This window comes from Ruditapes philippinarum, unplaced genomic scaffold (assembly GCF_026571515.1).
Source record: "Ruditapes philippinarum isolate M1 unplaced genomic scaffold, ASM2657151v2 ctg9047_1_1_1_1, whole genome shotgun sequence".
NCBI classification, from domain to species: Eukaryota; Metazoa; Mollusca; class Bivalvia; order Venerida; family Veneridae; genus Ruditapes; species Ruditapes philippinarum.
In genome coordinates this window covers 20,181-36,488 of record NW_026860223.1, presented here as the reverse complement: position 1 = coordinate 36,488, position 16,308 = coordinate 20,181, and the positions used below count along the sequence as shown (strand labels likewise).

At 33.4% G+C, this 16,308-nt stretch overlaps 1 protein-coding gene across 1 annotated transcript; it reads left to right on the top strand.

Annotated features, from left to right (window-relative positions):
* The first annotated feature begins 5,921 nt into the window (after positions 1 to 5,921).
* Positions 5,922 to 15,994, top strand: LOC132759278 (uncharacterized). Its single transcript, XM_060751020.1, has 4 exons — positions 5,922 to 7,005; positions 7,714 to 7,872; positions 8,364 to 8,519; positions 13,395 to 15,994. The coding sequence occupies exons 1-4, from the start codon at positions 6,439 to 6,441 to the stop codon at positions 13,488 to 13,490; spliced, it is 978 nt and encodes a 325-aa protein (XP_060607003.1). The 5' UTR covers positions 5,922 to 6,438; the 3' UTR covers positions 13,491 to 15,994.
* Positions 15,995 to 16,308: the final 314 nt, after the last annotated feature.

Sequence of the window (16,308 nt, the reverse complement as noted above, 5' to 3'; positions counted from 1 at the left end):
TGACAATCATAATCAATTTGAAATTGCCCATTAATGTACGAGTATAACTAAGTCAGAATTAATGTCAACAGGTAGACATTTTATACTTTCTACAACCATAACGATAAGTACATCAACAATGTTCTGTTGGAATAAATTAGAGAAGCAACTATAAGTATTAAATTACTATTTGTTTACATGTTTAGTTTCTAAGTGCAGGTTAGACCAAAGTACCTTCTCCGTTCTATGTATTCTTACTATTGTTTTCGAGGTCCTTATACGAAATTTTACGGAAGGGGCCGAGAAGATGTGAATGGCTTTTCACATAGCAATTATTACCTCCCCTGACTGCCATTTAGGGGTAATTCCCATTATGTCATATGGTTAAAATAAGATTAATATCTCTTTCAAATTGATACTACAATTATATTTTGGTTCATACATACTCAACAACAAAAGAAAGTAGTAGTTCTTGTTAAGTAAATAAAAATACGGGTTTACAAGCTCAAATTAATTTGCTGGTTCCCAGATTATATTACTGTGTTCTAAACTGATGGAACCATGTATTATTAAACAACATCCCGCGCATCCTTAAAAATTGGAACCTTCATAACTGTTCTCAATTTTAACTTATCCGTTCTTGAAATTACAATCAAAGACTCGGAGAAAAAACACCACCTTTAAAAGCACATTAAGTCTCTCTGTTTTAAAACGTGAGTCAAGAGCATGTTAAAATATCACCTGAAAAATCCTAAATGTGAAATAATTTTTGATACACATGGCAAATGTAAACAAAGTGGAATGTTGGTTTATACAGAATAAATGTTATACAGATTATAAAGTTCGATTGTGAAGGAAGCCTAACACAGTATCGGATGCGTTATTGCACCAACCAGTACTGGACAATCAGTGTAAAGTTTCTTGTTAACATAATCCTACAAAATAGTTACTAAATGGATTATAGTTGAACCAAATATCATTAAACCGGACGCTCTTATAAGTATATATATATAAGTTGACATTTTTGTACGGACTACTTATGATGTTAAGATGGAGAAAAAACAAGGTCGTTGAAACGTGTTTGTTTTTGTTTTTGTTTTTTTTTTTTTTGGGGGGGGGGGGGGTTGGCCATTTTTTTCTTATGTATGCATTATAGAGTTAATGAGGGTCTATCCGACCTATCAGGCACTGAGAGTACGTACCCCAGACATATCACCATTCATGTTCTTCAATTTTTAAATTTTGCATTCAGTTATTCACTGAATGATACTTAATATGTACAAAAGTTGAGCTTGACTGACTGATTTGGATTCAGATCAAAGTTCAGCAGGTTATTGGATAGGCGTGTTATCAATTACAAGAAAACTATTGTTTAGTATGCAACTCGGACTACATGTTTTCCGTAGGCATGGCCGACAGGCGAATTAGGAATGCAATTTTAGCCAAAAATCGCATTTTTTTTCAATTTTTCAATTTTGTATACATACTAATTATAAGAATACCCAAACACTGGTGAAATAAACAATACATTTTTTTCACATAGTGAGGATCAGCAACTGATATAACACAGATAATTTTATTTTGAAACAAGGGCAAAATTGTCGCAATATACGCCCGTCACAGAAGCTTTTGACAGAGATGTGGGCATTGATCTCGTATGTGTAGGAGATATGCTCTGGACAAACTCTCTATACTTTAACATCTTAAGTGACCTTGACAATCATCTTTAGTGATCTTGACCTTGCATATATAACCCTTAATTATATGTTTCACACCTGTAGTCATGATAATGACAATTTGTGTGTTCAGTCTGATGACGTAATGGTCCCAATACACATTTTCATATTTTATCTGAACGTTGACCACTATGTGTTACCTTGACCTTGGCTGCAGTGACCTACATTTTGCGCGCGACACTCTGCCTCACAATATTGAACATTTATACCAAGTAATATTGAAATCCTTCTATTCATGTAAAATTTTTGCTCCGGACAAGCATGTTTCTATGATTAACAAGTGTGACCATGACCTTTGATCTAGAGGCCTGGTAAATATGCGCAACACGGCTTCTCATAGTGGTAAACATTGGTATGAAGTTTCATTAGAATCCCTCCATTTGTGTAGGAGAAATGTTTTGGACAAAATCTCTATATTTTATCATCTATAGTGACATTGGCAATCATCTATGGTGACCTTGACCTTGCATATATTAATCTAATTTACATGTTTCACACCAGTAGTCATGATAATGACTATTTGTGTTTCAATGTCTGAACTTTGACCCCAATGTTTGACCTTTACCTTAACCACAGGGATCTAAACTTTGCACGCGACACTCCGCCTCACAATAGTGAACATTTGTGCCAAGAAATATTGAAATCCCTTTATGCATGTAGAAGTTGTGTTCCGGATAAACGTTTTTCAATAACCTCTAAGTGTGACCTTGACCTTTGACATAAAGGTTTGGCGCCTTCCATTAAAATTCATGACGGCGTGTAGTAGATATGCTCCGGATGAAAATTAGACGACGCCTGTCAAGCCGCACGCCCAGCCACCAGCCCGCCAGGGCGACTATAATACAACCACAAAAAAAACAAGTTGAGCAAGTAGCCCTTTACTCACATTTTTGGTAATTCTGTTAAAGAAACAACCTGCCATAAATGGGTACATGGAAGAAGACAGTTATGGAAAAAATGACCTTCTTGTTTATAGTTATAACCAATCAATATGTAAAATATAAAGATATTGAACTTTGAACCAGTCAGCCCATTATGACCAATAAATATGTGAAATATGAAGACTATGTGATAAAAAGTTTTCAAGGTAATAAGCAGAAATCATTTTTACATTTAAGGCTCCTGTGACCTTGACCTTTGACTTGTGATCCCAAACTAAATATTGATCATCTACTACATCTGAATATTCAATGTGTATAATATGAAAACCTTTGTGTTAAATAGTTTTCATGATAATGAATGGAAAACATAATGATATTCAAGGCCCCTGTGACCTTGACCTTTGACATAGTGATCCCAATAACGAAATGGGACATCTACTAGTAATGACCAATCAATATTTGAAATATGAGCGGAAACCATTCTGACATTTAAGGTATGTGTGACCTTGACCTTTTAACTACTTACCCCAAAATCAATAGGGGTCACCTACTAGTTATGACCAAGCAGTATGTGAAACATGAACATTTTGTGATAAATTGTCTTCAAGATAATAAGCAAAAATAAGTTTGACATTTAAGGCCCCTGTGACCTTGACCTTTGAACAAGTGTCCTAAAAATCATTAGGAGTCATCTACTATGACCAATCAATATGTTAAATATGAATCTTTGTGAAAACTAGCTTTCAAGATAATGAGGGGATATATTCTGACATAAAAGGCCCATGTGACCTTGGCCTTTGACCTAGTGACCCGAAATTCAAAAAGGCTAATCTCCTGGTTATGACCAATTACTGTGTGAAATATGAAGACTTTTTGATAAATGGTATTAAAAATAATATGCAGAACTATTCTGGCATTTAAGGCCCCTGTGACCCTGACCTTTGACTTAATGACACCAAAATCAAGAAGCATTATCTTCTAGTTATGACCAATCTCTGTGCTAAATATGAAACCTTTGTAATGAATGTTTTTCAAGATAATCAGCGGAAACCATTCTGACATTTAAAGCCCCTGTGACATTGACACTTGACCTAGTGACCCCAAAATCAATAGGATCCATCAGCCAATCAGTATGTGGATATGAAGACTTTGTGAAAAATAGTATTTAAGATAAACAGCGGAAAGCATATGTTCTACCGACCGACATACTGACTCACGGACCGACCTACCGACCGACTTAAACAAAACAATGTACCCCCTCTTCTTCGAAAGGGGGGGGGGACATAATATTATTATAACCCTAACCCTAACCCTTGCAAGCTTGATTTTGTTTTATTCATTGAGTTCATTGAATTTTAACAAATATCGAATAAGGAATGGTTTGCAGTTTAATCATTTTATCTTGACTTTTTTTAAAGAAAAAAGAGAGCTATTGCTAAAGTTATGATGTCGTTGATGTTGCGGTTACCGCTCTGAAAAATAAACGTTGATCATAGCTTGTGTTTTATTTTTCAATGGATTGCCTTCTATTCGATAAGAACACAACCACCCGTCAGACAAGATCTTTAAGTTGACAAGACTGAAGTTGACTGTCACTCATAAATGACATACCTTCAAAATCAAATAGTTTGCTTGATTTAAGCTGTAATTGTTTTCAAACCTGGACACAATTATTCTTCAGACAAAACATTTATGCAGAAAAAATTGATTATGAACGTCGCTCATCAATGACCACGGCCTTGAATGTCAAATCATTTAATTTTGCTTTATTGGTTGTAAATGTTGTATTTTTGAATGGATTGTCTTCACACTAGGGCACAAAAATCCTAAGAAAGAAATCGTTTGACAAAACCAATTTATTATGACCTTTACCCATCAATGACCTTTACCTTGAAGATTATTATTAAAATTATTGAATTTTGCTTCATTTTAATTGGTTATATCTTTATATTTTATGAATGTCGTGTTTAAACTTGAGCACATCTACCATTAGGACAATATCTTAAAACTTGACCTTGACTTATAAAATACATTGACCTTGATGTCATATAATTGTTATTTCACAGGCTATTCTTTTGCAATAATTTGGTATAATTTTGTAAGCAATAAATGGATTGTCTTCGTAGTTGGGCACAATGTATGGAACCAGAAATAAAAGGAGACTTTATTTGACTCGATCTTGACTTGAATTAGTCAGTAAAGGTCAAATTATTGTTGAATTGTAATAACTTTGTTATATATTTACAAAGTGTATATATTCTTGAAAAAAAAAACTTATGCCAAACATGCGTGTTGAATTATTCTGATGTGGTATTGACCTTAAAGTGACCTTGCATGGTAACAATATTGAAATTTGCTGCAATTGCAATAACTATCTTTAGTTTTAACATTTTTTTTAGTTTCAAAAATCAAATCTCTTTATACCAATTGATAAGTTGGATTAACCTGGAGGATAAATTAATTAATTCTCTATTTGCATTTATTTTACTTTCCAAAATATCTTAACTTATGATTGTTTTAAAATGACTTAATGACCAATAAAAATTTAAAAAAAACGGAAAAATTAATATAGAGTGTAAAGTTTTTTAGAAGTCATTTACGAGTTAAGAAAAATATGAAAAATTAACAGTTAAGGTGATGATTTTTCAAAAACATATTTTTATTTTTTTCATCAAGCAAAAGACCACTTATTATAAAACTGGCAATGAGGATAAATTGTGACATTGACCGTCAAGACAGTACATTTTTTTATTGGAATAAAATGTCTTTAATGTGTTGACCATACTAGTAAGAAAAAGTTGTAGATAAATCCTTTGTTACTATTTTGGTGTATGTCATTGCCTGGTAGACCTCTATTAAAGTTTTATTTACCACACACTTACGGGCAAATCTGCTTCCACCTTGGAAGTCATACAGTATCGTTAGGATAATTAAGATAAAATATTTTTCAGTCAGGTTAATTGCGTCTCTACCTTAATTGGAAGATTATTTTCATTACAGAAACAAATTTACATCCGGGCGTATTTAGCCCTCCCTTTCGGTGCCCTTGTTCTTGAATTCGTACCAAGTCTTAAAATTCTTCTAACCAAGGGAACTATATCATTCACTCAATTGATACCAATTAAGTAAAATAGATAGAAAGTTATTCCCTTTGTTGAAAATTTTTACAACAGAACATAGAGTTTGTTTTGTGGCTTATAGATGAACTTAATTTTAGACATCCGTTCTGTGTAACATTCTGGTTCAATAAACTGTAATGGTTCAATAAACTATCAGGATTGATAATGCTAAACCCCCCTATATAAACTTTTTACTAGACCCATTTGAAATGTGATACCAAACAGAAAACACGTGCTGTGACGTATAAATTGTTTAATTGTTTTTGGTGCCTTAATTTGCAAATTTTTAAACCACCTTTCATCCCGTTCGCTTTGCTTAAGCTAATTTGTATGCTGATGATAAAATGAATATTTTATTCAAACAATTGAAATGCTGTTATGATTTATATTTATTTGGGAAAAAATTTGACTGCGTGTTTATGCAAATACGCATCTTGTCTGAAGCACTGTCAGACATGTCCAAATGTGACACGATTATCTACTTCTGTATTGGGGAATGATGCCCTTTTCTATCAATGAATCTGAGGTGGGAGATCTAGGGCCAACATAATCCTTTTGTGACAGTGACCATGTCTTAATTGTTAGTCAAATGTCACGGTCCATTTACTCGGCCAAGCTTTCGGGGCATAGAACTGTTTGTGTTCAGTCATAGTTTAAATTGGTTATCATTGTATTCTACAAATGTAGTTACAATTTTTTCTCTTTTTTTCTCTAGATATCGTGATGGCGCACGAGATACATTTAAAGAACAACAAATACCGACAGTGGGTCAAGGCAGGCCTAGGCTTAGGTTACCTGAAAGAGGGACTAGCACCATTTTGTGATGACATAGGAACACTTCAGCACAAAGATATTATAAACCAAATTCAAGGAACAAAGACTCCTAAACCAAATGCACCATGTGGCGTCTGTCAGATAACAACTCTCCAGCCAGATCACGTCCGAGTCTCAAAAGGAGTGTGTCCATTCAAGCAAGATAAATGTAACTGTTGCTTTCCAAATAATAAGAAACCTTGTCCAAACAATGTATGTGGTGCCATCTATGACAGCATTATACAGTATCATGCATCAATACCACCGGCACCTTTTTGGAAAAACAGCGATGCCCATGATTGGTCCGTTGACCCATGGAGTGTCTGTAAATGTTTTATAAATGCTCCCGGGTACAAGGACAAGACATCAGCAGTCGACACTGACTGCTCGGGTTTACTACATGTTATCACAAATAACAAATATTTTCATAATCATATTGGATGCAATGTAACAGGACCAAACAATCTTTTTTCAAAGGTAAATATTTTTGTATATTTGTTGTTTAATTTTAATCTCTAACAACATCACTATAATAAGCAATAATCCGTCACTGCACTAATGTTGAATATGGACCAAATCTTACAGGAAAGCTTGTGATTTTCTTACAAGATTTAAAATAGTATTTAACCAATAACTGCACTAAGGTGACTTTATTTCTATATACCGGTAAGCGAGACTAGTGTAATTGTTTTGCCTGAGAGGCAATTTACCAAGATGAATGATGATTCAAAATGAATTATGCAAGAAATGTTATTTTTATAAGGTGTACATTTTTAAGCAAAGCTTTAAATTTTCTTTGTTTCCACTACCCGTGCTAGTTTGGGTAAGGTAGTATATTGATGTCCCTTGTCCGTGTACGTGTGTTTGTTCATGTTGTGTCACATGTAGGTCGGTAGCTAAGATTTCTTGAGCTAGAGTCACCAGACCGTACAGAAATGTCGATCGGCAAAGCATGTGGACTTGTGACCCTGGAGATTTGCGCGCGGATAAATTCATTTTGCCGATTCCGTTGTGTATTCTCACTATTGTGCTCGAGGTCCTTATCCGAAGCAGTCGGGTAACGCGTTTAACAGTACTGTTTTAATTATAAGAGTCTTGTTTAGTCTCAGTGCTGAAAACAGTATAATCATATATATTGCATATAATTATGCGTATATGTTCGACTTAGATTTGTTTTCCATTCAGGTACGACAGTACAGAAATAAGATTTTTCACTCAAGCAGCATGGAGTTAGAGGAAAATGATGCTAACTGTTACATTGATGATATGATAGCAGTTCTTCAAGATGGAAAGGAGCTTCTTTATCATCATGCTGCACAACAAGCTGTTGAGAAACTCCAAGATGTAAGTGTAAATAATAAATATTAACATATATAATTTGAGATCCTGATGGAATTCAGTTATATTCTAAAATTACACATCTCTTAATTGAGTAATTCTTTAGAGTATTTGGAAAAAGTGTTCAGAGTGGTTTTTATTAAAGTCAATTTTAAATAACAACTGCGTTAAATTAACTGACATTTATGAAATCAAACTCAGATACCTATAAAACGTTATAATAAATGAAACAGAATATGATTTTAATTGTATAGGTATGAACAAAAAGAAGTAAATAAAAAATCTGACTATCAGATACCTATACCATACATACTGTCATAAACGTTTTTATATAAGTATGAGCAAAAACAAATTAAATAACAATCAATTGAGATAATTTAGAAATAATGTCTTACCTATTATACATAATATGTTGTATATAAGGGTTAATATCATAAATCGAAAAGGTCTAATTTAACATCTGAAAGAAAATAGAAAATAATTATTTTTTTCATCAGCTGAAGAAGGAGGACTTCATTATTACAACTGAAGGCTTTGACGAAATTCTCAGCCAAATCAAAGAAGCAACAGGAAATGCTGCTACTAAAGAGGAATATGACGAGCTTAAAAACAAAATATCTGACCTTGAATCTCAGATATCAAAAGCACAAGAGGTAAAACATGAAGTTTCTATAAACTGTTTCCGGCTGATATTCCAGTACATGTACATACAACCATGGTAATTTTTTAAGGACGGGCAAAGTTGAAATCCAAATGCCCTCACCCTAAAGTGGGTGCAAAAAAGGGCCATTATGAAACCACAAAGCTTACTAACACCTTTCTGTACAAGCTTAAGATATTGATCTTCATTTAGATTTTTCAGTCTGTCAGGAAGTTCGTTCATAATTTGCAGATGACACCTATTGATTTTGGGTTCAGCAGGTCAAAAATCAAGGTCATATTGACCGAAAATGCTTAAACTATCTCCGAAGGATAACTTCAGTACGCTTCGGCCTAGGATCATTGTTGATATGGGGATTGATAACCTCTGACAGATGACTCCTATTTATTTTAAGGTCATTACGTCAAAGGTCACGGTCTCAGTGACTCAAAATAATAAGACCATTTCCGGATGATTTTTGAATATGCTTTGGTTCAGGATCACGAAATTTAATAGAGAAAGTTTATCATTGGCAGATGAGCCCTATCTCTTTTGAAGTCAGTAGGTCCAAGATCAAGGTCACAGTGACCCAAAATGCTAAAACATTGCTGAGAATCATTTAATCATCACTGGTATATAACCTTTATTGATTTTGAGATAAGTATGTCAAGTTCAAGTGACCAAAAATGGTAAGACCATTTTGGATGATAGCTTCAGTATGTTTTGTCCTATGATCAATAAAGTTGGTAGGAAAAGTGATCATTATTCACAGATGATCCCTATTGATTTTAAGATCAGAAGGTCAAAGGCCACTAACAGATGTATGAAGGGGGATATTTAGTGTTCTACGAATCTTTGTTCATAATGTACACACAGTGCAATTTTGATGACCTCGTGTACATAAATTTTTTATGGTTGATTGCCACAACACGTAACTATTCAAGATCAAAGGAAGTTAGAATTCCTTTTAACCTGCATAAGATATGGCCCGTCCTTACTTTTTATACTGTATACATATTTCACAAGTTTTGTTACTTCAATAACTGACTTTAACAAAAATTCTACTAGACGGGTTTGATTTTCAGAAAAGACCGTCTGTTAAGAGTATAACGGCATTTTAGTACAAGCGGATAGTCAATTGTGTTTACATAATTTGGATACGCTGAATCCATTTTTTGCTCATCCACGGCTGTACTCAAAGTCTTTGACCTTCTAAAGGTCAAATCAAAAAGGCCGCCATTGACTTTTACCATCTACTTCATAATTTAGTATTTCTTTGTTTATAGTGTATTGTATATCCTTTCATCTACATGGAATTAAGTTTCAATTACTTTTAGGCATTATTGGTTGATAATCAAACATGATTTACACATTGAATACTATGGCGGCCATCTTTAATCTCAAAATGGACACCTAATTTAACAAATACAAGTAAAGTGCTTTAAAACAAACGGATCCTTCTGTTAGAATAATTATCAAAAATATACTAATGATATAAGCAACATGTCATGTAGAGTTATACACAATATGTAGGTATACTGAACAGTTAAATTGTTAATGACATCATTACTTCAAACTAAATTAATCTATGTCAGGTATCTGAGGTCCAAAATGTGTAACATTTAAACCTGCACAATTTAATGTACCATTAGATGTTTAAGTTTACATTTTGATAAAACAACATTTAAAAAATTTTGGAACATAAAATCATTTTATAATTTGATCGTCAAGAGTAAAGTCAGTATGTAAATATCTTAAAAATTGCCTTCATCTTCCGCAGACTGCGGCCGACATCTGCTGAACGACCCGGTATAAAATAAAAAAAAAACAGAATCCCGAAAAACGCTCAACACGGCAAATTTAAAACATTGCAGGCTCGGTTTGATTGAGCCTGTTCTCGGACTGTACTGGAAATTGTAAGGTACCGTCAAGGCCCCCCTAGCACCGGCCTAAGCAGAATTTATAATTTAAACGTGGAATTGTGAAACATCGCTGATGGTTTGTACAATATGTTTTTAATTGTTGTATTGATGTAGCTACTTATATTGCTTTAAATTGTCAGCTTGATTAATGTAATAACGTCATTATCTTATTTGATATCAGCCTGCACATTATATGCCACATTACCAAGGACGCTGCAACTTACTCTATCTCATGTTTTCTAAAAAACCTTCAAGGGACTAAGATAGATAAACCTATTTTACCTGGCTATCGTTCAAGAAATAGATAGAGTATCTTATTCCATAATGAAATATTATATTTCCCAATATGTTTCAACTCTCCATAAAATTACTTTGTGTAATTTTAGTGACTGAAATATGAACAAAAGTTTTTTGATTATATTATCCAAAAATTATGTAATACAAAAATAAGCAAGGGCGTGCCACTTGAAATGTTCCCGAAGCTGGGCTCGTTGAAGGATTCATGACATTTGATTAACATTGAAGACATTGTTTCAAAGTACAATACCACGTAATTTTTTGCTGCTCTGGCTGAATTACCATTATGTAAACTGGACATGATCACCAATGTACTTTCAAATCATGACTTTTGTATTCAAGTATGACCTTGGAACCTTTGTTCCCTACATTTCGTATTACAGAGGCACATTTTTGCCAAATATTTTTAGTACATCCATGAATGACAGAAACGTTGGCCAACAGTTTGGGTACTTTTAGAAAATATTTTGTTCTGAGTGAAAGCATAACTTTGGTCTTTGATCTACATCATCATATGGGTTTTACATGACTCATTCTCTCAATGTGCCATATATTTATGCACAATTGTTTTAAACGGCATCAATTATTTCAAAAGTTATAAACCAACTTTCACATTTATATCATGATTTATGTTATATAAGTTTAACTTTACCACAACCATGCTGGTCGTGCTCTTGCGCATGGCACAACCTTTTCAAATTACACATTTACGCAAAGTTATTGTCGTTCCAGGACGGTTTCATTTGCAATTAACAAGATTTACAATTTTTACCCATAGGTCAGTCAATATGATAAACAAGATCGACAAGGAAAGGCGGCATTCAATGAACGCAGTCATATATCTCAGTCAAAACAGAGAATTTAATACCACATGATAACAAAATAGACGACAAAAAACCTTACACAGGTGTATCTACTGAGCACGCCAAGCGCCATGTTCTTGTCGGATTACCTATATAAACAAATGAGTCATCCTAAAGGTCGTGCGTATACAGAAATAATCTCAACGCCATTATTGTGATCGCAAATATCCCTAACGGACACAAGAGGACGCTCGGACAGATAGACAGACGGACAGATATTTGAGCATGGCTCCTTCAAGGCGATGCAAACCAATTTACAAACCACCGCAATAGTTTTAAAGAATATGTAATGTATTCTTAGAGATACAAAAATAACATCTAAATGAAAAAGTGACCGCAAATATGACTCGCATTTACAATGTATTACATTTACATTGTATTACGTTTTAAGTGTGACCTTTTTGCACCATAAAGTTTGTAGTTTTAATGGATATTTTTCAAAGTCTGCGCTTGTAAGTCTTAATCAGTATCATTGCACTTCTAATAAAAGAAAACAAGCCTTGTAAAATGTCTTCTTTGGCTTGTTTACTTTAAATATAATATAGTGTATAAAACATAGGTGATTGTCAGCCATTTTGAAATCCAAAATGGCTGCCTCAATATTTTTTTATGGTTTTTGCATCTATTCTTCTCGTTCATCCTTTAGCAGACTAAAATTAACAAAGCCTTACATTAAAATGCCAAAAAATGTGTTTATATCTCGCTCATTGGAGAATTAAAGTAAAATTAAAAAATTCAATGGCGGCCATTTTGTAATTGATTTTTAACGGTCAAGGACTAAAAATACTGCCGTGGTTGAGCAAAAAAAATGAATTCAGTTACGCGAAATAGGCAAGTAAGCTGAACAACCTGCTTGTACTGAAAAATGCCGTTAGGATGAACATTTTCCCAAAATCAAACCAGTTTATACTGCCGGCGTATAGATATTTAACTTGTATCTTACTTATTTACTTTGCAATAAATGATAATAGACATTTTATTCATTCTAGTCTAAGACAAATGACACTTGTGACATCACCAACGTGGTGAATTTTAGTATGACTTTGCTCTGTAAGTTTTTTAAGTGTTCATAATCCCTTTAACAACTTGCCGGCATCTCAACAATGCAATACCATTTTAAACAACCTTTACAAGAATGATCCTTTTGGAAACATATACAAATGACAACAGTCACATAAGGTAAACAATTTTAAGACGAGGTATGTAAATATCTCAGATAAAAACTAATAGCAAATTGAACGTGCTGTAGCCTAAACTGTCCTCTAAAAGTAATATAAATAGGTCCCTTACTTATAAAAACAAACCTGAAGATATGGCTTAAGTGTTACATATTAACTATAAAGAATCGGCTGAGTGATGATGACCTTATTGATGTATTATCTAGCACTTGATCTCAAATACCGTAGTACATGAAATGTTTGAAAAAATGTAACAACTTAAGACTTCTGCAAATAAAAAAAAAACAAATAAAAAAAAAGCGTATCAATGTGAAAAGGGTAACTTACATAATTATAAATTTTGGACCTTCTATTATCCTTCACTTGCATTAATCTTAAGTAAAGTATGCACGATTGCACTAAAAACGCGTAATTAAAAGAAACAGCAATGATTTAAAAATTAATTTTTATTGGAGGAAATTCCAATATCCCAGCACTTCATCAGTAATAATTTAATTTGATATTTTTGAGAAATATTAAGACACTGTGTGTTAGGCAGACTGCCGGAAATTCCAATAATACTTTGTACAATCATTTTTGAAAATTACCAAATAAAACACAATTATTTGTACTATTATTTTTGTTGTAGGAGATAAAAAGACTCAAGGAAGAAGATTCTCCTCAACAAAAAAAACAGTTAGAATATGAAAAGGCTAAATCAGGTAAGTTATTATATCATCATTAAAAGCAAAAGAGAAATCAGATATCGTCTCCGTTCGTGTGTGTATGTACGTCAGCTGTACCAAAAATAGATAAAAGAGTCCTCCAAATTGTAAAGTGAACAAAAGAGTTCGGTACATAACAATAGAGTACAAGAAAAGCATTGATGCAAAGTATCAAATGACGTCCAAGCAAGAAATGCATCAAGAGACGATGAACTAGTAAACATCTGATGACCAGATGTCTGCTTCTAAACTGTTCAATGGTTCATTGGATTTACCAGAATTGTATATTATTAATGAATGGGCGGACGAAAGACATTGTTCATATTGAACATTGTTAGGCTTGCTTGATATTAAAATATAAAATTTATATTCTTTTGAACAAAAAAAAAACAAAAACAAAACAGAAGTCCAAATGAACAAAGTCTGTTTTTTTAATATTATAAATGTATCAAATATACAAGCAGTAAATAAAAAAAGTAACTAAGGGGACTATTATAGTAATATTACAAGCATTTTTCCGTGTCAAACTTAAATAAGGGTTTCTATTAATACCCAGACTTAAGATACGGTAGTTATATTTCTAAATACTGAAAGTAGAAGACACACTGGAATGAAGAATTTGAGATAAATTTCAAAAAGACCAAATGCAGGATTTGCAGGTAAAAATGTCAGAAGTGCAATCAGGGCCTTAAAAAAGAAATTTAGAAAAGAGTATTTTTAATGAAAATGACAAAATGTAAACGCAATAATACCTTGACTTCCATACAAAATACTAACTAATTAATACCCCATTAATTGCAAAATAAGTGACACAATCAAAAGATGGCATCGTCAATTGACTAATGATTAAGATTTTGATAACTACATCAGGGCGCCAAGAATTAAAGAACAAAGCTTTTGAGTAACAAAAGGATTTCTGATATATAGTGGGGCTTGAATATTAGTTCAATAGTCAGGGTCTGAATAATTAAAGATATACTATGCTTATCCCTGACATGTTACTGAATATGTCTAATTTGAATAAAAGAATGATACTACTATCATGAAACTATATCATGCGTTAAATACTAGTAAGTAATAAAAAGCGCATCGAAACACGAGGCTATGATTTATACTCGTATTTGTATGTGCCCCTGGGGGCTAATTTTCACCCCAGGGTTTTTTAACAAAAATGGTTAACACTAGAACATGTTTTGCGCTGAATATTAAAGCTCTAGTTCCTTGTGTTTTTTTTTTAAAGAAGATTTTTTAAGTTTTTAGTACATACATATTAGGAAAATCAATGTCCTTCGGGACGGGGCCAATTTTGACCACATGGCTTTTATTTGAACAAACTTGGTTGACACCAATTAGAAGATGTTTCATGCTTAATATGTTAGGTCTAGCTATTTGGGTTTTAAAAAGAACATTTTCAAGTTTTTATTATATACATAATAAGGAATCAATGACACCCCCAGGACGCTCAGGGTTTTTATTTGAACAAACTTAATAAACACTTACTGGAAAAATTGTTCAAGGCAAATATCTTTGAGTTTTGAAAAAGAAGATTTTAAAGTTTTAAAAACTGGTGTCCGGAGCGTTACTTCCACGTTCATGGAGGAGTTTTAATATAATTGTGGACACATGTTCTCCATAGCAAGTTGAATTTTAGCGCCACAAAAGTCTGTGGTAAGGTCAAGGTCATCCTTAGGGGTCAAATATCGTAAACAAAATTAAACATTTAATTGAGAGTATATAACTTCTTTAATAATGGATTGGTTTTATTATAACTTAGCACAACTATTCTTTATGTTGAGTTAAGTTGTTTCGCGCAAAATGCAGGTCAATGTCACAAAAGATCAAATGCCCAATTAAAATATCAAAATGTGTGTTTGGGCGCGGTATCTTGCTTTATTAAAGGATTACAAAATAATTATGGTTATGCGAATAATGGTGTGTCGCACAAAAAACCGTTCAAAGGTCAAGGACTCACCGTGGGAGAGTAGGGGAATGGGATGGTGGGTTAGCGCAAAATCTGTGTCCGGAGCATAATATCCACATGCGTTGAGAGATTTCAATATAACTCAGGACAAATGTTCACCAAAATGAGGAGGAGTCTCGCGCTTAAAATTCAGATGTATGTAACAAAGGTCAATGTCACACCTAGGGGTTAAATGTCAAATAAACATATTTAAATTGTTTGTTTGCGCTTTTTCTTGCTTTTGCTTTGAAGTTAAATGCTTCGTGGTCAGAGGATTTTTATAATTACGTCCTCTTGTGGTGAGGTCGACTTAGTCGCCACTTTTCACTTTTTGGGTTCGGTTTATGTGCGTCCATGGGTTTCTGCGTCCGTCTATATTTATCCTGTCTATAACTTGCTCATTCTTTGAAGGACTACAAAAATCTTGATACAAATGTTTACCATGATGGGATGGTGTGTCACACGCAAAACCAAAGTCCGCTGCTTAAAGATTTAGTCACACTTCGGAGGTCGGACCTAAACCTGGTTCCGAGCGTAACTTCTACATGCCTTGAGGGGTTTTAATATTTCTTTTGAAAAATGTTTTCCATAGTTAGGCGGAATGTCGCGCGAAATATTCAGGTGCCTTTTGCAAAACTCAATATTTTACTTTAGGATCAAAGGTTAAATAACAATTTTTTAACATTCATTTGTAAGTATAACTATATATCTGAAGCTCTTGGGCTTATATGCTTGAAAAACGAGCGGGTTCAACTTGTTATGCAAACAAATATATCAAAATTGAGAAAAAAACTGACGAACCACGCCATAATGTTTAGAGCAAATTTTGTATGTGAGAAGTTAGCAGTGAACAGTGAGCTAAGCAAAAAGGCATTTCA